General features: G+C 48.7%; 1 protein-coding gene across 1 annotated transcript in view; it reads left to right on the top strand.

Annotated features, from left to right (window-relative positions):
* Positions 1 to 5,361: 5,361 nt before the first annotated feature.
* filip1l (filamin A interacting protein 1-like) overlaps positions 5,362 to 24,147 on the top strand; it is a 36,459-nt gene continuing 17,673 nt past the window's right edge. Inside the window, exons 1-3 of the mRNA XM_068590323.1 lie at positions 5,362 to 5,445; positions 5,723 to 5,896; positions 6,007 to 6,185. Of these exons, the coding sequence (XP_068446424.1) occupies positions 5,762 to 5,896; positions 6,007 to 6,185 (314 nt within the window). The 5' untranslated portion in view covers positions 5,362 to 5,445; positions 5,723 to 5,761. The remainder of the gene's footprint in view (positions 5,446 to 5,722; positions 5,897 to 6,006; positions 6,186 to 24,147) is intronic.

Genomic DNA, 24,147 nt, shown 5'->3' with positions numbered 1-24,147 from the left:
CCTCTCGAGAATCTGTGATTTAGTGGACACTTTGTGTACAGTAAACTGCGTACAGATCCTCTAAAAGACTCGGCTGCAGCTCCTCCATCTTTCCCTCCCCTCTCTCGCCCCTTCCTCTGCTCTCTTTTGATGTGCGTTTCTCTCCCCCTCAATCACGTTGACAGCCGCATGATGTCAGGCTGCAGGAATCCGCTCTGTAATCTCTGCAGCGGTGGGCGTGTGCATGCGATGCATATGTTGGGAGAGCGTCTGCGCGTTACTGACCACACAGGCTCGTGTTTGCATGTGTGTGTGTGTGTGTGTCTCAATGCATTGCAAGTGTGTGTGTGTGTGTTTGGAGAAAAGAGGGAAAAGGTGTACTTTTTTGTAGCACACCTGCTTCTTCACCTTTCACCTTCTTGACATTAACGACCCTCCCTTTTGCTCCGTGAACAGTGAAGTCATCTCCACCTTGTTTTAGCTTCCAGGGACGAGAGTGTACTGAAAGGTGTATTGACAAAGTTAGTGTAACATCTGGGAAATGCTTTTCATGGACGTGTGTGTGTGTGTGTGTGTGTGTGTGTGTGTGTGTGTGTGTGTGTTGCAGGGGCGCTGGTTTAGATTGTTGGGTCCCAACAGTCACAGAAAAGATCAAAAAGCCCCAAAATAATAAGCTGTATCGCTCTCTCAAGTGTTCAGATGTGTGATAAAAACGACTTAATGGCTGTTGTAGACGGACTTTATGAGGGTTTATGAGTTAGCGACTGGCTGGCAGGCCGGCTCCGGGAGTTCATTGCGTGAAAGCTCTTTGAATGAATGAGCCTTTTGACCTGGGAGCCGGTCGGCGAAACCACGGTGGTCTCGGCTAGACGAGCCCAAAACTGCCAACTGTTTCCAGTAAGAGTTTTGCTTTTGGCTTCGGACATTGTCCTGACTGCCTAATGAGAGCACACGGTAATGGTCGGGCCTCACGGGAAGAGGGGGGAGGCGGGTAAGAGAGCTTATAAATGAATACGCTGTTTTTCTATTAATATTACGAATTTTGAGTGGAGCTCGAGGGATGGCAGTTGTCCACTCCTCTGGGCCGGACTGAAATATGTCAACAACTATTGGATGAATTGCCGCGAAAGTGTGTACAAACATGATGAATCCCATCAACTTAGTTGATCCACAGACTCTTCCTGTCGCGGCATCATCGGGCCAAACATTTTTCATTGTCCAATACTTAAGGTCGTAACCAAAATCAGCCTCTGCTCGCGTTTAGCGTTAGCTAACGTCATTGTGAGCGTTAGAATTTAGCTTGCAAGGCTGCTAGCATGGCTGTAGTCTTTGCCTCAGTGTGTGTGTGTGTGTGTGTGTTAACCTGTAAACTGCCGTGAAAACTTGTACAAACATTTGTGTTGCCGGAAGAATGACTCCCGACAACGGCATCATCGGGCCAAACAATTAAAATTGTTCAATACTCAAGTTCATGAACAAAATCAGCTTCTGCTCGTATTTAGCGTTAGCTAACGTCATTGTGGGCGTTAGCATTTAGCTCGCAAGGCCGCTAGCATGGCTGTAGTCTTTGCCTCAGTGTGTGTGTGTGTGCGTGTGTTCACCTGCAAAAGCCCTCATCCTCAACAAAAGCTACTGTGTGCTCACGTATATGAAGGTATGCATACCTGAAATGAAAAGTCATCGCGTCTGCACTCATTAAAACTCCCTCTGTGTTTATCGTGCATGTGCTTGAGTGATTCTTTTCAATACGGTGACTTAAAGTGCCAAAAGCCGAGCGGAGCAGCCAAGTCCCTTGTATAAGATCTGAGCACCTGTTAATCATAACACACCTCCTGGCTCCAAAATGAAAAATGATGGTCGTTTATTCAAGCCGCTCTGACAAAAGAAACGCCTGACACCGCGCTGGATGGGATTAATAAACCCGGTTATGTCATCTCTGGGCCGCTTTACACATGTCACACACCCGTTCGTTCGTGCCGAAATCATGATGTATTGTTATTGCGTCAGAAGCACAGGTACAAACATGACACCCGGAGGTTGAAGCTCAGGAGAAATATTGGACTGTAAATCAGGTTTCCAGCGAAAAAGATCTTTCCGGAGACGTTTTCTCAAAAATAAATCAATAAGCGTGGATATTCCTGGTTCAATCTGCTTTTTTAGAAAGGAGCCCCGTCAGGCCCCGTCGGGGTTATTCGAGGTCCCACAGATGGTGGCTCATTAACTTTGTGCTTTGGCGCTTTTGTCTTCACACCTTCACCGAGCTGACGATACGGACAACACGATGCGGTCATGCAGAAAGTATGCGCTCGCACAGCGTACGCGAGCAGTTAAAGAGCAGTTTCTGCCTCCTCCGGCAAAGGAAGGCTCAGAGGAAATTTCCAAATTGCATCGTTGCTTAAGCTGCGCGAGGCATGCAGAAACTGATGATCCGCAATCAGAAGCTTGAATATATGTAAAAGCTCGATATTAAAAGCTCATTATTTTTAATCCAATAATGTGAGCACGTTAAGTATGTTGAGGCTTCGGGTTGATCTCTTTCAAATCTTCAAATGATGACTCGGTAATGAAAGAAATGTGTTTTGAGTTTTGAACCACGGTTCAAAAAATGTCATTCCATGAACACAAATCAGAAAACCTTCAAGATGATTTTCCTTATTTCATTTTTTTTTTACTGCTATGCTCCAATAGCCAATAACTCAAACTCAGGACCATCAGGACTGCTCACCAGAGATAAAACGCTGATCTCAAAACTATTAACTCGACTCTCACCACGGCCGTAATGGGCCGAGTCGGAGAGCCGTCGGGTCCAATACCAAACTATTTTCCTGTCCCCGGCGTGAACCATTTTGTGAACCACGTGATATATTTCTGATCCATCTTGGAGATTTTGCAGATACGTGATACTGACGTTGCGCGTCTGTGACCCCCTTTTGGATCTGTTGCGCAATCTCTCGCTCAAATCCGTATCCAGCAGCCTTCGTAGTCATGCGTCGCGTCGGCGTGAGCATCTGTGTGTCTGTGGCATCGTGGCAACAGGCTGCAGTTGTGCAGGAGTAACCGATAGCGGGCTTTAATGATGTATCTGGAGGAGTGCCGTACTGCCGCAAACACACAAACTGTTCTGTATTCTTTACGCGAACGTCCGTCGCCTCCATCTGTACAAACACTCACGCCGTTCGTTCCCGCCGCCCGCAGGCCCCCCGATCTCTAAGTAAGTCGATGTGGAGTCTGTCTCGGGCTGCAGGGAATTACCTCAGCTCTGAATCATGTGGCGCCTTGCCGAGAGTGCGCACAATGCAATCACTCAGCCATCCCTCTTACTCATAAACTGTCAGAGGGCCTCACACAGAGGCTGGACACACACTGCAGGAGTCTCGCACAGATTGTTCCTCGGCTCCAATTAGGAAATTTAGGTCAGAGAGGTGAAGAAGTATCCAGGTTTTTTACTTTAAGATCCAGTGGGAAGCATTTACGACCTACAATCTGTTAATAAAATACATATGTACGTATTTTCATTAGTGTATAACCACCTGATTTTATGATTGATCTTATTACTGGATGATAATCGCTCTTAAAAACAATGTTGATAAAGATGTTTTTGACGTTACAAAGTATATTTAGGTTAAACTGGCAATTAAAGGTTCCAGTTGTTATTAATCCCTTTATAATTCCACAGATTTATCCACTTTAAAGATCAGTTTTCAGATCATCAAAGCCATCCATGAATTCAACGTTCATCTTCAGATTTCGTGTTGCCTGTCAGATGATAATTGTCGACAAATGACAAAATTGAAGTCGAGTTGCTGTTGTGAAATTCTGTCTTCAGCCAGAACACAAACGTGTTGATGTGACTCCAAATGATGATGTAATGCCTTTGTGCTCTCGCATCAAACACTCGTACAAATGAGTTTCAGCATGTTTTCATCTCCCTCCTGCTTTTGCCTTTTGAATCTATTTACTTTAGCTGAGCATCGCGCTGAAAAAGTGATGCATTACTTGGCAGAGGAGCTTACAGTTGTTTCGCCTGTGAGTCTGCAGCTTACAGCGTTCATCTATTCATCATCTTTTGATTTATCTTAATCAGTGAGTCACCGAGCGGCCCATTCATGAACCAGATGTCACAAAGACACGCTGTACGCTCCAAACAAACCTTTGGTCGGCAGCCATGACTTTTGATCTACTCTTATGTTACCGTTTCTTTATCCCGATCCCTCTCAAAACTCAAACACATTGGACCACCTATCATCATCCGAGAGAAAAGTAGGTCCACCAGAAGACCACGGGACCGATTCCAGCTGCCTTTTTATAGTCAGACGTGACGTTCGGCAACTTTGGGTAACTCACAACGACGGGACTTGAAGTCTGGGGTCCAAAAAAAAGGGAATTTGTGGCATATTCATGCTTTATGGCCGGCGGTACGCAGTGGTGGTGATGGCTCTATGCTGTTGAGTGACTGATGACACCGTGATGGGCAATGACGACGCGCTGCGCACATGACAAATGTGGAACTGGATGTAACACGTCGGACTAGTTTGAGGCCGACTCGCAGGATGATGACAGAACCAGTTTATATCTGCACAGCGGGACAAGAAGCAACTGCACAGTCGACACTTAGGGGACAAAAAGTTACGTTCAGACGTGCACGGACTCCGAGGATCGCCACTGCTCCTGGTCGTGTACCTTTAGGCTACACTTTCGCACTCACTGTGGAGAATTTGTCTCATTTCTTGTGATTTTCTCGGGTTTGTTTGGAATATAAATAAGGCATGAGAAAAAGTGGCATCCGTGGCCAGTGACGCCGAAATCATCCGGGCAGAAAATGCAAATTAAAGCATCTTATTAGTCGCACGGTAACCCCAGGAATGCAACAAACATCCCGGATTGATTACACCTGAGGGTGTAAGAGCATCCGAGAGTGTTTAGCGTTCAAAGTCATGGTCATGGATTCAAACTTGGCCCATTATGTGTTCTGTTTGTTGTGTTGCCTCCGTCTTAACTTCGCGCAAAGATGAATAATGCATTAGATTCACAAGTCCGGATGGAGCTTGTAAGTAACATATTGTCGTCTTCCGTTCATTCGACAGGTAGAGGATCATGCGATCCCGGAGCAACAGTCTGGAGGACGTAACCAAGGCCAAGGCGGCGCAGCAGCAGCAGCAGCAGCAGCAGCAGCAGCAGCAGCAGCAGCAGCAGCAGCAGCAGCAGGCGGACACACGCAAGCGGTCTGCGGAGCGAGACGAGCCCTCGGGAAAGGCCGAGCGCCGCGGCCGGCAGCGGGAGCCGCCGGACGACACCGGCACCATTCAGCGGAACCACAAGACGGCCAAGAACAGCAGCGCTGGTGGGAGTGGGAGCGGCAGCGGCAGCGCCAGCGGAGCCGCGAAAGGAGGCCGGAGGGAAAAGGGCAGGGACCTTTCCCGGGATGACCTCGTCTTTCTGCTGAGCTTGCTGGAGGGAGAGCTGCAGGTAATCCAGACCGTAGAGACGGCTGAGCCAAGGCTGCCTCGGACACGGTGGCTCACTGGGCACTTGAGAAAGACTAAAAGCCTGGACTGAGGCTCCTGGATCCAGGACTCCATCGATGTTCTTGCATGATGGGCCTTATCGCTGAGGTTTAGGAAGCTCGATACAAAGAGAGCCGAGACCGAATGAGCGTCATGTTTGCCCCTGATGCTTAATCCTGCTGCAGGTTTCACGGGAGTTTCAGTCGAAAACCAAATCCACCTTTCTTCCCCCACTGCAGGCCAGAGACGAGGTGATCACAGTGCTGAGGGCGGAGAAAATGGACATGGCCCTGCTGGAGGCCAAATATGGCTTCGTCACGCCACAGACCGTCCTGCAGTCCCTGCAGAGGGACGCCATCCAGGGCAAGGCGGACGTCTTCCAGGAGGACATCTACGAGAAGCCCATGGTAGAGGTAACGCCACCTCTCCTTGACCAAAAGACCGCACGTCGGGTCCGTGTCGGACCATTACAGAGCAGTCCACATGTGACAGGTGTTTGTTTTTTTGTTGTTGCTTTTTGCAGCTGGACAAGCTGGTGGAGAAGCAGAGGGAGACGCACCGGCGGATGCTGGAGCAGCTGCTGATGGTGGAGCAGTCGCACAAGCAGGCGCTGTACAAGCTGGAGGACGAGAAGAGGAACCACGGAGAGTTCATGAAGAAGAGCGACGAGTTCACCAACCTGCTGGAGCAGGAGCGCGAGAGGTGAGCGGGAGAAATGAACGGCGGGTAGAAAACAAAAAAATTCAAGTACGGGAGACGTGGCGACGCTCCAGACAATCCACCTTCTGAAGCGATGACAGGCAATAAAACACTCCTTTTGTCGACCGACACCCACAACGCCCTGCATGCTCCATCAGGATCCAACGGGCAGAACAGCAAAAGCACTCGACTTCGTCGCGAGGCTCGAGCGGCAACGCGCCGCACGCCGCGCGCGAATTCAGCCGCTAAGTGCGGCGTCGAGCCGAAGCCGAGGCTGCGACGGACGCGGCGCTCGCCCCCCTCCGTTGTCTAAAGTGCCTCTTGAGTCACTGCAGCAGACGGGAGTGGAAGTAGGCCGACCGAATGTTTGCTTTCTCCCACAACCCCGAGATGGAGGACGAGGAAAGCGGACTTTGCATAAGCTCCGATGTTCAACTCCTCCATCCAGCGCTGCCAACAACGTCTTAATAATCCCATATAATGCGAGCAATAAATCAAAGTGTTCTTCGAGGTTACGGGGGGGAAAAAAAAACACCCTCAAGAATTCCGTTATTGTTTTTCCCATGACCCGTACCGGGTCCTTTACTTTTATTATCACCTTTTATTGAACAACTCTGCAGAGAAGCGGCAGCCAAACAAGAGTTTTCACTGGAGATGATCCAGCGAGTGAGGGAGGCGAGAGTTTGTCGACAGATGATTTGGGTTTAACCTTAGATACACACTTGAGCTTTACATCCACAGCTCTGCTTTATGGTAGCACCGCGGCTATTTGTGAAGGAAAGAAACAACAACGCATCCCTCGATACCCGTCCTCCAGCGACGCCTGCATTTCAGCCGGGGCTCAGAGGCGCACTTGAAGATCAGTTTGTTTCGGCTGCGGTTTTTTAACGCGCTATGATGTGGTAATACTCTAAGCTGTCCAACGCCATAAAAACATAGTAGAAAAACTTGCACTAAAACTTGCAGTCTGTGCAATTCCCCGTCCGGTACACTGACAGCAGATGTTTTGTAACGTTGTGTTAACGTTGACTTTTTATCTAGCGCCATCGTCAGGTCAGAACACAACAGTTTTATGGCTGAATACATGAATACATCCCAATATGGAACATAATCCACCTGCAAAACATCGGCATGGGTTCAGGTGAAACACATCCGGCTTTAGCAATAAAACAACAAATCCAAGTCACACTTATATGCATCATTATTTTCAAATATCAGCACATATTCCCCTGATATCCCCCCCCCTCCATGCACAAACACACACTGACCTATAAACTCCTCATGAGCTTCATTTCATAACGTGACATTTCACGACATCGATCACATGGTTGCTCTTTGGCCGCGGCAGAATGTTTGAGTTGGACCGGCGGACCGTGTGACGACGGCCTGCGCTGTGTCACCGGGCACGCCAGGAAGGACGGGCTGCCATGAAAAATAGGCCCCCGTCCAGGGTCGGGCTAATTACCGCGTGAGAAAAAGCAAAAGATTTATACGACGGAGAGGGTGGGGCGGGGGGGAGAAAAACTAACCCAATGGCTCTGAGAAGCATCAATCACTCCGCGCGTTCGACAAGGCGCCAGATTACCATGGAAATAGTGGACGAGGGCGAGCATTTTCAGTCTCAGGGTGAGTAAAAGTACATAGAAGCAAGTAGAAATATGTGCGGAGGGATGTTCAGTATCTGAGGCTGTCATCTGTCATCCGCTGTCGGACGCAATGTTGATTACGTACAGACATCGTGATGTCATGTGTAAAGCTACGAGGTGTGTGTGTGTGTGTGTGTGTGTGTGTGTGTGTGTGTGTGTGTGTGGTGTCCTCTGACTGGACCTCATTACCTCCCTGAGGTGTTTGTCTAGACAATCCTCAGCTTGGTATCGCCCAAAAGGTTACAAGCTTACATGCGGTGCCTTTTACCAGTACTTTGTTTGATACCCATCATGTGTACGACCGGCAGCTCCTTTAAAAACTTGTTTTAAATCAATAACAAAAACAAATAACTGTCAGACAATGTACCAGATTGCATTTTGGCCGATGGGTTCCACCTCCTCTGCACATTGTTTACCTGAATCCAACAAAACCTGCTGCAACACGATGAGCCGACACTACAAAGGTAAACCAGAACACTTCCTATATGTACTAGTACTGCTCTTAGGGTGTGGACACAGTACGAATACACACAAGGGGTTCATGAACGGGGCCAAGCCGCATTCATACAATAAACTGAACACGAGTTTGCTGGATATTTTGCATCACTTGGGTTGAAAAAAGCTGAAAAGCTGAAAAAAAGCTCACTGAATCATCCTTTAAAACTCGCAGTCCATCAGCCAATAAAGTTGGGGATGTGCTCCTTCCCATGCGCTGTCGAAAAAGGACGAAAGAACGATGCATTTCATTGCTGCTCCTCTAAAGAGGTGGACATGTCGGCCGCCTCAGGGAGAAACAAAGAACCTGTAAGGAGCTTAAATAAACGTCCTTTCAGTCCCTCGCTCGAGCACAAAACTCACGGTTTGTTCTGCTCTGCTCTGCTTCCAAAACATTATGACAGAGGTTTAGAAAAACTGAAAACCCCCTCAACGTAGCTTTGACTTTCACGAGGTCCCGTACGAGGGGCCCCGGGCCTCAGCGTCACTCCCGCTAATGCGTTATCGTATGACGCGTTCTCGCTGGACGCCATCATTTCCTTTCACCGGGTCCTGGAAAGTGGTGCGTCTCCATCCTGACCTCTGACCTCTGACTGCGCGTCAACCCCTGGAAGCCCCTTAAAAAAGGCCGTTCACTTGGGTCGAGGGGTCGCGGGCTCCCACCTCTTGCTTTGTTCGTCTTTGTTCTTCGCGTCCTCGGATTTCACGCACGGCGCAACGCGACTTAAATCCCGGCTCGCGAGCATGAGGCCGGTGTGAGGAGTTCAGCTCCATGTGACGGGCTCCATAGAGGCGCCGGCGTCGAAACACGACCCCCCCCCCACCTCACCATCCCTCCCCGCCATCGTTACCCTTTTAAGCCCCACCCGGGCAGCTTCAGCATGCTGATGTCTCCAGATGACGGCGACAGGAACATGAACTTGGACACGCAGCAGAATTGCTGTGAGGTAACGGCAGAAAAATGCACACGGCGCCCTCATGTTTACCGAGCCAGCTGGTCCGGGATCAGTTCATACTGAGGGGAGAACGCAGAGAGGCAAAAGGTCGAGCGTAACTGAATCCAGGCTTCTTGGGATCGGACGTCTCACTCGCTGCCGTTTCGTATTTGTAACACTTTAATGATTCCGAGTTGGGTTTGGCAGCTACACATAAACACAACCACTACAATAATAAAACTGGAAAAACTGCAGGATTAAAGGTGAGAAGTACTCAGAAGAAGATACTTATGAGAACAGACTTAAGTCGAGGATAGGTGAACCACCTGATCTTTGCGCGTGGCTTTTATTGTCCGCACTTATGCAGCAAATGTTGAGTGTTGCTCACTTAAATGGACATTTACAAGAGCACAATACAAACTACAAGCACACCAAATAATGTGCCATAAATCAACTGAGATGAGCTTGTGTCTGGTTTGTTGTATCTGTGCATATGTTGGTTTATAAATAGAGAACCTGCAGTGCAATAAGGCCAAAGATATGTCCATGAAGAGCAATGACAGCTGTAAAATGTCTTGCTCAGTACATTACATGGATACAACTGTTATATGTTCACGTGAAAAATGTATTTTGGTCATCATATTGATATCAAGAATCCTCGTATTGGTCGTCTACAGTCACAACAACTGTCTCGCAGTCTCAACAAAGATCTGACCGACGTGTACGTTCGTGGAAGACACCGCAGAGTTTGGTCGTTTCTCTGCGTGTGATACGACATCGATATGATCCCGGGCTGCACCGTTTCGAAATCAGATGTCTACGATTAAGACGCGCGTACTTTCCCCCACAAAACAATCCGGCACATTGTCTGTATTTCCGCGTCGTGCCGCTCGCAGGACGCATCGCGGCCTCCACGAGGGCGTCACAGAAACAGAGGGAGTGATGGGAAAACAGCACGCAGAGGATATGAAACAAACGCCGCAGTAACTAACAATAACTGAGATGTAAGAGCACAGTAGCCGCTGACACCACCTGACCCCCCCCACCCCCCCCGTCCTAATGGTTTGCGTGGCGCGCACTAGATCTTCATGCCATCTGGTTGACTTAACTGCGAGCGGCGGGTGACATCACCAGCGTGGATCCGATCGAGAACATTCTTCGGCGATGTCCTCACCGTCGCCGAGATGCTTATTATCCGGACCTGCCCTGTTCTTTGAAAACGGAGCACAGCCTTTTTAAAAAAAAAAAAAAAAAAAAAAATCATTTTACGATCTGGGATTTTCTCGAGTTATTAATTACTGCTGTTCCTGTCTCTGCCGGCTCACCTGGCAGCAGGTTGTGAACAGTTATATAGTGTTTTAGGAAGTTGTGGAGCAGATGTTTTTGCTGGATATACACATTCTCCGGTGCATGCAGGAGCAGGATCTGTCGGCACCTATGCGTCGTTGAGAGTCAGTCCTCCTCAGAAACTTCTGACAGAAATCGCCCTCATTCGTCAACCGGAGCCGACGTGTGATTGCCGAGGCCGGTACGTCTTTTTTAACCTCCGGAGGAGCAGCACACCTGTATTCCTCCCCCGGAAAAAATGTCCCAGCCCCGGTGCATTTTATACATTCCTGTTCAAAGTCGGCTTCGAAAACTTCTGATATGATAAATGAGAGGATGAGATATGTTTGAGGAGAACTCGTCTGGTCAGTTTCAAACCCGCGAGACTCTGTAAACTTTCGGGGGGGAAACATATGTTGTGTTTGTTTTAATGCCGGCGCAGGAAAAACACCCGTTTTTTTTTTGTTTTTTTTTTTCGAAGCGCTTCCTTTTATGGGAAGGAAAGCGATTCCTCGCTCCGACCGCGGCGCATGACGTCGCTGAGTTTGGGCGCTTTGAAGCCCCACCAGCGTGCCCCCATGTTGAGGTCAGGAGTCACACCAATGTGACACATTCAGCGACTCTACACACACACACACACACACGAAAACACATTCTGACAAATGCGTCAGTGCATCGCTGGTCTCCCTCTCCTCGAGAAGCTCGAGTGTTCTCTAGAAACCTCCCGAGAACGTCTTCGAGTTTAGACGACAAGTATGCGACTGTGAGCGCCGGATTTGTGGGCGGAGTGACTCCAGGAAGAGAAGGCCGACTGAAAAGCCATTTACGGGACGGCTGTCGGTGTCACGGCGGCTCGGTTGCCAAAAAGTGATGTGATGTTCTGGCCTTTACTGACAATTATTGGGGAAAAACGCTTTCAAGGAGATTTTCAGCTTAAGTGCTCAGGAAGGAGCATCGGATCGTTTTCCTTAAGCACGTTTACTTAAATACTTCTACTTGAGGGAAAATGTTGTATTTTCTAATTCAATGCATGTATTGACTAACTGTTGTCACAGTCGCAGTAACTTAAGTCGATTAGCATGTGATTTAGTTTTTAATTCAAGACATATTTAACGCTTTACAATCTTAGTTTGAGTCCCATTTCACATTTTCTCAGCTCCTTTAAAGCCGTTTACACAATTCTGTTGGGAGAAAGACTGAAAAGTAATCAAATAAATGAGAAAATGTAAACAATAAAATACTGAAATAGCCCATAAATCACCCACCAACCATCCGCAGTCGCATTAACCTTTAATGTGAACTCCAGACAGCACTCAACTGCATTCACACGACAGTGAGGCCGACTTTATGCTCTCCACCGTGCGCCATGTGGACTGTCAGTGACACACAGTCGACTTCATTTGCAAAGCCAAAGGAAATGAGATAGACTTGGGTTTGACTGATGGCACGGGATCATGACATGCTTTGTTTGTGTATCCAGACGCTCGTCACTATCATTTCCACATCGTCGGAAAATCTGAGTGGCCGCTGACCTAATTCGGGCCGGACCGCCAACACTCCCTTCGGACCTGATAACGAGCAGATTGCTCCAGCGGCTCCTCCACCTCCGGCTCATTCGTCTGATTCCACTGTCACGAGGTCGACGGTGCCGAGACGAGGCGACTCGTCTCACGTTGACCCTGAACCGCACGACGCCGTCCATAAACTGGAAGACACTGACTGCGTCTGTCCGAGCGATTCATTTGATTTATTAGATTCAATGTCGCACACTCCAGAACGGGGTTACTAACACAATGACTCTTCCCTTTTTGAATATCTGCTTCTTATTCAGTCCGGAACGGTGGAAAGACGAACAAAGACGGTTTGGTTTGGTTTCTGTCGAGTTTAAATATGTTCTCTAATAATCTGTGAGATTAAAGGACTGTTTCAGTCAGTGGAGCCTTGTGGCTTGGAGGAGTGCGTGTTCATTGTATGTTTTCTCTGTTCATAACTGATAATACTTACGTATATTCACGTAGCTTTGCAGCGTCATCTGTCCTGGGAATGAATGTGGATTGTGACCTTTTGCCACTAAAGACAAAAGCCAGATGTTCGCGGGTGTTCGTGGGCTTTTTGTCGAGCGTGAATGGAGTGAAAAAAGGATTTCTGGTTTTAAAACAAGTTGGTTTTCATAAAAAAAGACAAACAGGCTCTTCATTTCCTTCTTTTGTTGTATCTAATGTGGAGACAATTAAGTTTTCTATCGTATTTAAAACACTAAAGTCTGAGGAAGCTTTAATCTGGATTATGAGAGAAATGAGCGTTTGTTGTCTCGGTTTTGACACTAAGCGAGGACGTCGTTGGTTAAAAGGAGAAAGAAGTGAGCTCATAGTTTGCATTTTGGATCCGTTGCGGGGGAAATAATGAAACAATAGAGCGAGGGAAGTGGTTTGGTGTGCCCTTGAGCAAAGCATTTCCTTTAAATATAATGGAAGTTGTCAAGAGGCTTGTTTTGTTGTAGCAACTGCAGCTGGCGTTCCCTGGTTGACGGCGATGTGTAAAAAGATACGAGGTGTCGCGTGCATCAGCGCATCAGGAGAAGCTCGCAGACGAAAGGCAGCGACGTTAAAAAAACGCGCTCGCATGAAACCCTGCGTGTGTGTGCGCCCTGATTCAAAGTGTGTGTGGGAGACTGTGGAAGCTTCGCTCCTCTACATCTGCAAACTAGGTGGTAATTAGGCCCCGAGAGTCGTCATTGCATGGCGTCATGTGATTACATCTCCCTGACAGAATGCGGCGATTAGACCTCACCGACCACAAGGACGCGAGAGCTCGCTGCTCGTTATTTTCCAACCTTTTTTTTTTTTGTTTCTTTTTTCCAAACTTGCTTTAAAAGGAGAGGGCCCTTAAAATAGAACTTAAATGCGGCGCCGTGGGGCTATTTCGGTTCTGGGAAAAGTCTTTTCGCTGGTTTTTGTAGAGCGAGCGTGGAATCATTCGAGGGAATCGTCTCGGTTTCAAAAGACAGGAGTGCAGAAAGCTCCTGTGGGAAAAGTGCTTTTACTGACCAGTATTCATGTCACAGTGCATTGGTATGCTTTTAAGGAGTATGAGCAGCATGAGGCTGAGGAAATACTGGATTGTGTGCAGTGGCATGGTCTGTGTTGATGACAAAATGGCATCCAACACTGCAGGACCATCGAGACACAGTGTTAAGAGTTGTAACGTCCGTTAACTGAGAAGGTCCACTGGACAGAGCTTGACAAATGCGTTCAGGTGGCTGCGACTCTGCAGCAGCTAATCTTCTATTTGTGAAAAGGAAAGAGCACCGAGGGCCGCAGGGCCGCGGGGGTCAAGGAGTAAAAAGAAAAGCAGCTAATGTAGCGTTAGCGTGACATTTCCGCGCTCGCTGTGAACCGCGCGGGGCCTCCGGCCGGAGCCGGAGACATGAAAAAAAGTGGAGGAAAACACGAAGAGCGACACGTTAGCGCGACGCGGCGGCGGATACAGCGAGGGCTAATCTCTCTGATTTACCTTCTTCTCACGTTTGTTCCAGCAGACGCCTTCTTGAGTTACAGCTGGGCAAAACATGGCAAAGGGAAGCAATTTTTCTTCTCCCTCCTCCTCCTCCTCCTCCTCCTTTTCCTCCCCGTCCTGGAAGGAAGCGACGGCGAGAAAACTCGCACATCACATCCTCGTCGCCGACGGCAGCTGCTGCTGCGGCGTCTGAACAGCGAGGCCGCGGGCCAACTCGGTGTCCAGATAGTGAGTGAAATACGGAGCGGAGGGAAAAGAGCCTCGAACGCCTCGTGGTGGTGAACGGGCGATCTGGACGAGGCCAAACAGGGAAGGTGACAAAGACGTCGGCCGTTGCATGAACATGATGGGATACATAATAATGACATATTTAGTGTTCAGGCGCAGCACAAAGATTGATTGAAACGCATTGTGTAGTCATTTGTCATTGATTATAACTTTCCCAACTGGTGTATAAACCACTCGCGGATAATTGATTACAGAAGCTGTCATTATATTTAATGATACGGTGCAGCAACGTCTCACAACGTGTAAAACACACGATTCTAAATGTGCTCTCAAATTGACTCAACGTCCACTTACGACATCTTAAACAGAGCTTTAAGGCCAAATTGCGTCGTTTCCACAGCGGGTGCAGTCTTGTCATGTCAGGGAGGGTAAAAAAATATATACTTCAATAATAAATATAAGTATGATTCACACATAATAGTATTGATCATCATTCATTTGTTTATAGACGAGTTATAGAAGCTTTAAAGTCACAACATAGAAACTTAAAGAAATGATCTCGGCCTGCAACATGATAATAATACTATTAATGAAATGAATTATAAACTTACACAAGTTTATATTTGTTGTTATTATGTTTAAAGCTATCGTTTACACTCCATGCTGTATTAAAACATATGTTTTCATCGTTGATGTTTTGCTTATGAACGCTAAATGGGGAGATAAAGTGTTAAAGAAAAGACAAAAGTACATTTTAAAAGATATGATTGCCCAACACCTTGGCAGATGAGTCCACTCAGGACGTTCCTGTCAGCAGAAGTCGTGACCTCATATCCTGTTTCAACCACTGGGAGGAAGAGTCATTTTCGCCGAGCCTTCAGGCCAATAAAACCCAGCCCATGGGACCGTATTGGACACAAAAAAACTACTTTCAGTTATCTTTTTCTCTCTCACGACGTTACACAATGGAAAGTGTTGCTTCCAAGTCCGCCCTCTCATTTGGGAAGTTCCCGCCTCGCCACATGTCACTCATCCCGATGAAGGACACCTCGCCGTGTCCGTAAATCAGCGAGTAATCGCATCCTGTCAAGCGGCGGCAGCGTGAGTGTTAATATGCCTCCATTGTTGCTTTCACTTTCCCCTGTTGCCGCTTTTCGACACAAACAGATTTTTTTTTTTTACAATTTCAACTGGAGAAGAAACTGTATATTTCAATACTTGTGTCATCCAGTAAGAAATCAACGTCCTTGAGTCATTGTGTCTGCAGGGATTTTATGAGATTTGAGTAAAATATAAAATAGCTCTTGTAACTTTCTCAGGCGCTTGAGGAAGCACCTGATTCGGAGGTGCTGACTGTTAATGAGGGATGTTTATGGGGAGCAGGGTTTAATTTACTTTTCCTTGCTGAAGTTTGCCTGCAAAACAAATCCTGTGTTTTTGGTTACGAGTGAGCACAGCTCTTTATATTCCAGTTGGGTTTTCTCGTCGTTTCTAGTGAAACATTCATCATCACAAAGGAATTTAACGATGTAAAAAAAAAAACACAAAAAAAAACCTGCGTACCATATGAAAGCAAGGGCAATAAACGGAGGTAGAAGTTTATGGTTATTGTGGGGAGGCTAACCTGTCGAGACTGATGTAGTCGGGTGTCGGGACCTGATATGGAAACCGACATTTAAAACTTTGCGGATTGACTGTTTGGCGGAGAACAATAGAGAGCTGTCAGAGGGACCACCGTGTCGCAGTGCATCCTGGGCCTTGACAGGACGCCCACAGCAACCAGGAAATAAGAGCCACGGTCGGGTTTTAAATTCCCTCCGCCCAGATCCGACGCAAGGAGATGATTGATGAGGAGGCCTCGCTGCAAACGGTTACGAGGCTGGAGAGACGCTGGCCACAAGGCCGAGAGACCAGGGTCAACATTATCATCTCACACACCTTCCCCTCAGTGGGAATGACTGATTTTATAAATGCATGAAGGTAATCCTTCACGCTGTATCTGTGGGGGACGTCTTGAGACGTATTTTTTCATAAAACAATGGGGAAGCGATGTTCAACGCTTTACAAGCCCACCGAGCCGCTGCAGAAAAACGTAATTTAAGTCTCAATGACACGCACGGCGTACCAGGAAGACGCTCAGAGTTGTTTTCATGGCAGGAGATGAGAGCCGAGTCGAGATAATTAATACGCCGGTGCAACCGCCTCGGATGTCGACGCGCGATGAGAACACACGCTTTGTCATAACAGCAAAACAAACAACATCCACCTTCCCGCCCTCCGCCCAAAACGCTGAACCGCACTCGTCATTTCCAGAGCTTTTCCTCTCTTTTGATCCCGAGCCCGAAACCTCAATTGCACTGTGTGTTTTTCCAAGATTAAATTATGCAGTCGACTCGAGTTCGGCTCCCCTCTCCCGATGCGGCGTTGACCCCGGCGAGGAGCCGCGGCCTCGCTGAGCCGCGAGCCGGCCCGGCTGACCCGCCTCGCGGAGGATGAAGACGTCCGGGAGACTTTAAACTGCTGGTGCGCCACGAAAAAAAAAAAAGAAAAACAGAAAAAAGATTAGCGTGTTGAAATCAGACTTTCGTCAAAGTCCAGGGGCTGACATCTCTGGACAAATGTTTTTGGGGCTTGAAACCAAAATCCTCCTGGCAGAGACGGGGATGGGGGTGGTGGGTGGGTGCGTAGTATGACGAAAGGGTGGAAAAACTGTTTAGAGGGTCGATCCAGTTTCAGGAGCCTCTCATGGCTTAGCGTCGTCAAAGAAAAGGGGAAGTATCCGTGTCGGCGAGGAGACGAGGTCGCACACTAAACCCTCGCGAGGCTCCTGCAGAGAGCCGAGCGTGACATTAAATGTTTTACTTGTTCTGGTTTCTTTCGGCCAGCTTCCTTATCGCATTCCTCCAGGAGACAATCGCGTGTTGTTTTATGATCGGTCCACAAAGTGTCGCAGTGCCGAAGCGGAGAACATCTCCTCAGATCACCTATAATCAGTTTCAAAGCATCCAACAATTTCAGAAGGGCTCTTGTAAAGTTGCAGCGCGCCAAAGGAGGAGGTTCGGTATCTGCGGTCTGGACACAGAGCAAACACAAGAGAGAATAAATGCTATGCCTGGATCTCTCTAATTTAATGTAAGTATAGCATGAGCTCATTCCTGAGGCTCACTCGTTTTTTCTTTCTTTCTTTCTTTTTTTTTTTCAAACAAAGAAAATTATGAGCTCACATTTCGAGGAGCCGTAAATTACAGCCAGTTTTTATGCTCGGCCCCCGAAAAAATATCATAAAAAAAATGTGATTTAGCAGCTATTCTTGCGCTCTGCGAGGCCTTGGCGGCGCTGCCGACGGAGCGCACGGCGTCCAGATCGTGATGTTACGTTTGAAATGGAAGCTTTGCTCTTGCTTTGGAGGGGTGAAATAATTAAATGCAATTTTTTAGGATCAAATGAAAAAAAAAAAAAAAAAGATTCAGGAATTTGTTTGGAGTCCAAGGAGCAAAAACATGTCACGCAGAATGCAAACATGACCCGTAAATCACTTTGCACGACCGACTCGCTCACTAAAATCCCCTTGGCTCGTAGAATTAGGAGTATTTGCCGGGACAACGGTGCATGTCGTTAACAAGAGGACAGAAGGGCATGTAAAGATCCACGCAATCACGGCAGCAGATGTTTTTTTTAACTATCTTTTTTTTAAAATATCTTGTAAAACCTCTCAAGACTAGGCTTCCCGCCAGAGTTAATTGCACTCGAAGAAAAATAAAATCACCATCAATCCTCATCAACACTGGGAGCCGGTGGACGGAGCTAAACCTCCTAACCCTCGGCGCCAAAACGCCTCTCTGGAAGCCGTCCAGACGTGAGCCATCTGTTGCGCTCCGTCACCGAGGTGAGGCGAGAGTCGTGTCTATCCAGACGGTGACATCACCCAGGATAGAGACGGGCCAAAACCCAACACTCGGGCCTTGCGTTAATAACGCTGCGGATCCGAGCCGTTCGGGTCGGCCCGTCGTATCGCTCCATCAGCGCTGTGGGTGTTTTCTGCCACGCGGGCATCCCGACGCGGCAGAGAGACCCGGAGACACCCGGGCGGCACTTCACCGCGGTGTCCCTCAACACGCCGCCTCGTTTACTTCCCCCCGAGCCGCTCCACATTTTATGGACTCGCGTAAAGTCGTTGCTGAAAGCAGCTACAAAGGGACCCGGTCGCGGGATAAAAGGCGACCTGAGGACCGTGAAGAAAAGATATCCGCTTACATAAAACACAAAGGCCCCCCTCGGTCTGCGTATGAGAGGCCTTCAACGAGCTACAGTGAACCCCCCCCCCGGGGTCAAAATGATTAAAGGTATTCAGAGCGAGGGGTCCGTAAAGGGACCGTTATGTTAGTCACATGACGAGCCAGACCATAATGCTTTTTCTAACCCGAACCAAGTCGTCTTGTTGGCTCCATCCAAACCACAACTTCAACCACGTGGCGCCAAGACGTGATGCAATTCGGCGAAACACGACGAGGCCGAGGACGCGATCAGGTCTCATCGCGACTCATCGTTCCAGATCCGTGACAGACAAGCGGCTATTTGGCTAGCCAGTTGCCTCGCAGCGCAATTGCGCAGTCTACGAGGGGATCAACGCGAGGCCCGTTGCATCGCTGGAGTGGCTCGGGCGCGACGCGCTCCTTCTCATGCCGCGAGGCCGCGAGGAAGCGGAGCGATGACGCGGCGGCCCGAGCGGTCTGCTTCTCCTCGCGTTTTAATGAAGGAGCCGGAGACGATCTGATGGGAAGTTTCCACGTGTCTTGGGATAATGAAAGCTGCACGCCTGGACAGGAAGTGAGCAGGCAGACAATAGACAGAGCTGTTCTTGTCCAGGATCCCTCGAAACCGCCCGTGGGTCTCATCCCCTCCGAGCTCTCTGGGAAGGGGAGTGATGTCACCCCCGAGACAGACGATCACACAGACTCACGGTCCATCGCAGCTCCAGTAAAATTCCAGCGTCACACACTCACACACACACACACACACACACACACAGACACACACGCACACACCCGGCGTCCCGAATCACTATCATTTACATTCCTCCCGAACACAAAGACGTGAGCAGCGAGTGGGAGGGTCCCGGGACGGAGCGAGCAGCTGGCTTCGCTGTGATGGAAAGGCTGAGGGGAGAGCGGGGCGATAAGACGGGAGGGAGGCAAAGAGAGAGAGAGAGAGAGATTAAATAATCCAGCTGTGATAGTAGGCAGTGTTTGCTGAAGGGTCACTGGACTGGAAAATCCCATTAAACCCTATAAGTGTTGAAGTGCATGCGCACTTCCTACATTTGTCTGGATGTGTCGATCAAACTAGCAACAGGTGGTTTGCGCTCGCGTGAATCGTCTGCGTCGCGGCCGCGTGCGTTGTCGGCCATGTCGCCCCGCCCACATCTCCCTGTTCGCTGTAATCCGATAGCATCTCTCCAGCAAATGTAACAGATCACCTGTCATTTCTTTCCCCCGTCGCTCTAATCCCCTCACATGCGAGCCATTATTTCTGAAAAACGATGCGTGTCATGCGAGGTCTTGCTCTTTTCGGGAGGGAGGGGGGGGGGGGGGGGGAACGGGGCCTTCGGGCGTCATGAGAGGGTTCAGATAGATGATGAGCGGGGACATCTGGAGGGCTTTCACAGGGGTGTGTCATCCACGGAGAGAGAGAGAGAGGCTGGCAGGACGGAAACATGCACTCTGGTGCATCTGAAGTTCGACAACCTCCTGGTTTAGACACAAACACAACAACACGCCGGGATTGCGTTGACCTCACGATACTCTTTCTCTCTCTGTTGATGCTCCTGCCCCTTCTCAAGATGGATCATTTAGTACCTCAAGAGTTCACATTTAGAAACTGGCCCCCGTGTGAACCACAAAAGTGACTTACACTCCAAATTAGGATCAAACTTGCGGTGAAACAGCAGCACAATAGAGATGGAGAACGTTTCCCTGGCATCGCAACCCAAATTGCCTGTTGATGCTCGAAACAAAAGCATGAAGAATCCCCGTTATGAGCCAACTCAAAGAACGGGATGCCAGCTTCAAGCCCTACATAGGCACACTTTCACACACGCTGTGTTTTTCACACGTAAATCCCCCTCAAATAGCGCGATGAGGCGCACGACACCGATGCCAAAAGTGTGTTCTCATGTCTGCTTACGTAACAACTTTCCCCCTTGTGCAACTTGTTGCGGCTCCTCCGACCCGTGTTGAAATAGCGATGAGGTGACACCCGATATCGGCCGAGTGTATTCTGCTGGGGCTTTTTTTTTGTTTTGTTTTTTCCCCCGGGGGATTTGATCCATTAACGCAGTTGTGAAAGGATGACCGGATTATGAAACGCATTTCCTGTGTTTAAAGACGCCGGACAGTGTTTGGAGAGAAGTCGGAGAGTGAGTAAACCGGGCCGGAAACTCAAGTAGGAGTCGGATCCGCGGAGCAGAGGTTTGTTTGTCCTCCACCGTCACGAACATTTTAGAAAGAAAGCGTCGGCGCTGAACATGGAAACTACTCCAGCTCAGAAGGGACGCCGAATCCACAGAGGCGACTTCACGCACTAACCCAAACGCTCCAAACGTCCCCCGGTTGACTCGCGGTCGCGCTGTGATCTCTCCAGGCTGAACCAGCGTTGATTTTGCTCCCCTCCCTTAAACACAGCCTCAGCACCGAGGCCTTTGAAGCGCAGTTCTCTTCAACGCGGTAAACACAACCTTTTGTTTGGGTGCAGACAGATGGGGGATTAGGACACGGGTGGGTGAGGATGGATGTGCGCGTTAGGTGGAAGCAGAAGGAGTAGATTAGCAGGTGGATCCGACACACTCGCGGGTGTGTGAACAACGTGAAGACTTTGACAACGTGAGAAAGCTCAGCTCCGGGGAATCTGATTCGAGCGCCTCGGCAGGCCGTTTGAGAGCAACGCTCATCCATCAGGGATCCATCAAAGAGTCTCTGGATGCAGCTCCGCCATGCTCACCTGACAGCTGGACAGATTAGTGCGTGCGTGTTTGTGTGTGTGTGTGTGTGTGTGTGTGTGTGTATATCACTTCCCTTCTTCCTGTGAATTTCCTGCCAAGTTACGAGACTTGTCATTGTTAGAGTTCGGGTGCGGAGCCAAAAAAAAGTGAACGAGCGCCACGTACTCGTGGCGGTTTAGGAGAGCAGGAGTCTGGCTGTCCGAGAGGGAATTACGTTCACAGAGACGAGCGCTCAGACAACTTGTGATCGACAAAAAGACAAACGTATCCACTGATACGTGGGAGCGTTTTCATCATCGTGACCCTCCTGCACAGGACAGGAGCGTTTGTCTGGACGTTAATTTACTTTATCAATAACTTACAGAAATAACAGTGTTGAATATCGTCCATTTAACCATTTCCAACAAAAGAGGCGGCGTCTAAAGGGCCGGGGATGGAAGAGTACAATGATTATCAACTGTACAAGTTGACGGCAGCAGACACACGACTGCTGACGACACACACACACACACACACACACACACCCCTCTCTTACTTTCTCGCTGCAGTGCGATGCCTCGTGAGGCAATAGCTGTCGTTAGAGGGTAAATTACAGCCCTCTACCTGGTCCAGCCCTTCAATCTGAGGCCGCCAGATTGATTCCCGCCTCTTTGTGTCCCTCCACGGTGGCATGACGTGCTGCGTTTGTCATGCGGGAGGCGAAAGGCAACTATTTGTTTCCCGACGCTGACTTCTGGAGGAGGAACAACAAGATAATTCCACCGAGAACGAGGAGACGCGGCGCTCCGGCGCCTCAAAACCGTTTTGATTCTTCAACCCGTGGAGATCGAGCTCACGCTCATCAAGGAGAAGAGAGTTAATCTCACGGGTATGAAGCAGGAGGTGGAAGTGTATGAAGTGAAGGGACCTCTGGGTCTCTGCAGGCCGCACGAGACTGTTACATCCTCGTTATGTAACACTGACACTGAGTTATGGAGACAGGTACAGACGTTCAACACAAGCGAACATATGTTTGGATTTTCCTCTCGTCAAATATTCATGAAAGCGGCCGCACGGAATAGTCTGAACTGCAAAGTTATGAAATATCTTGTGAGCAGCAGCTTCAGCGAAGGAAGAGAAACAGAGAAACGTTGTTTTGACGGGTGTGGAGAGTAGAAATGAGCCAGTAAACATTGCTTTATCTTTAAGGTAGCAGACACGGCTTTAGTGCTACAAAGCTCCCACTGGGTTACAGCTGGCAGAGAGATCAACCCCCAGCCTCACGTAACACACACACACACACACACACACACACACACACACGAATGCATGCTTGTACACACACCTGGTGCACGGACTGAAATACAAAAAGAAAGAGTCGAGGAGGAAGTGCATGAAAACGAGACCACGTCATGGAGACAATAAAAGGAGAAAGAGAATGCGAGTTGATGAAGAGCGAGAGCGCAGAGACGCGTGATGTCATCACAACACCGAACAAAAGGTCATCGGCCATAAAAAACAAACACATTTTGGCCATAAAAGGAGAGCAGCGCTTTTAGCCTGGCAATGAAAATCACTTCTTTCTTTTTTAAACATCGAAGGCCCCGGGGATGAGATCAGAAACAAGAGACAGGTAGGGAATAAATAAATTTTAAAAAAAAACAGACAATAATGGAGGAAGAGTGTGAGGGAAAGAGAGAGAGAGGAATGTGGAGACAAAGAGTTTTCCAGCGAGAGATAGAGCGAAGGGGACGAGGGAAAGAGACATATGGATTTGATTACAAGCCGGTGATGTCATGCGTGTATGTCAGGTAATCAGCCCCGGGCTGTGCCTATCGCACAAGCGTGTGTGTGTGTGTGTGTGTGCGTGTGTGTGTGTGTGTGTGTGAGGCAGCGCTGAGTGTTCGGGGCAAGACCAGGCCTCGTCTGAGACGGCGGCGCCTCTGATCCCACCAAACACAAACTCTCGCTGGGTGGAGAGGGTGAGTGTGTGTCTTTGTCTCTGTCTGCTGCTTCTTAAGTCACACACACACACAGACACACACACACACACACACACACACACACACACACACACACACACACATCACTGCAGGGCAGAACGGGAGAAAAAAACGTGGAAATGTGTGACACGCAGACGTGCATTCACCGCTGCAGCTCTCACAGAGGTAGGAAATATGTGGCCTCCATCTGGTTCGGTCATTAATGGTTTATCAGATTCATGCAAGATATCAGCTACCACACACACACACACACACACACACACACGAGGGCAAACTTACAAACTCTCAGGCAGGTGTCGTTCCCTGCACGCATTCACAACACTCTCATGGGCTCGTACGACAGCTGGGCTTCTCTTGGGCACGTTTGCTCGCAGACTGTGACAGGAACCGGAGAGATCTGGTATCACTGGCGCAACATGAAAGGTAGACGACAAGTCCTTGAGGTCTACGTCGGCATTCAGACGCGCCGCAGTTCCTGTGACTGGTGACGACGTGTTGCTGGAGGTACACGAGGAGAGGACATGGACGTGGGTTTCCATATTGCATTGTGAAGTGCATATTGAGGAGAGTGCTTCTGCAGTCAGGTGCCATGAAACTGATGCTGGAGCTGCAATAAGATGAGTTTCCATTGTTCTGAGCCAAGCGTAAAACATGCAATAATACAACTTCAGTTCTGTGATTTTCAATATTTTCCCAAGCTCAAAAACAGGTGTAGCACTTTATAAGAACGACACACTAAAATAGTGTGTCGTTCGGATAAAGTGCGACCAAAACAGGTGAATGCAAATGCACAAAATAGACCCACACCTCTGCAAAGCACCACATGACTTCCTTCCTAGC

Source organism: Clinocottus analis, unplaced genomic scaffold (assembly GCF_023055335.1).
Source record: "Clinocottus analis isolate CAN_PGR_092001 unplaced genomic scaffold, fCliAna1.0.p SCAF_24, whole genome shotgun sequence".
In the NCBI taxonomy this organism is placed as follows: Eukaryota; Metazoa; Chordata; class Actinopteri; order Perciformes; family Cottidae; genus Clinocottus; species Clinocottus analis.
The sequence above is the reverse complement of the archived record's forward strand: the minus strand, read 5'-3'. Positions and strand labels throughout refer to the sequence as shown.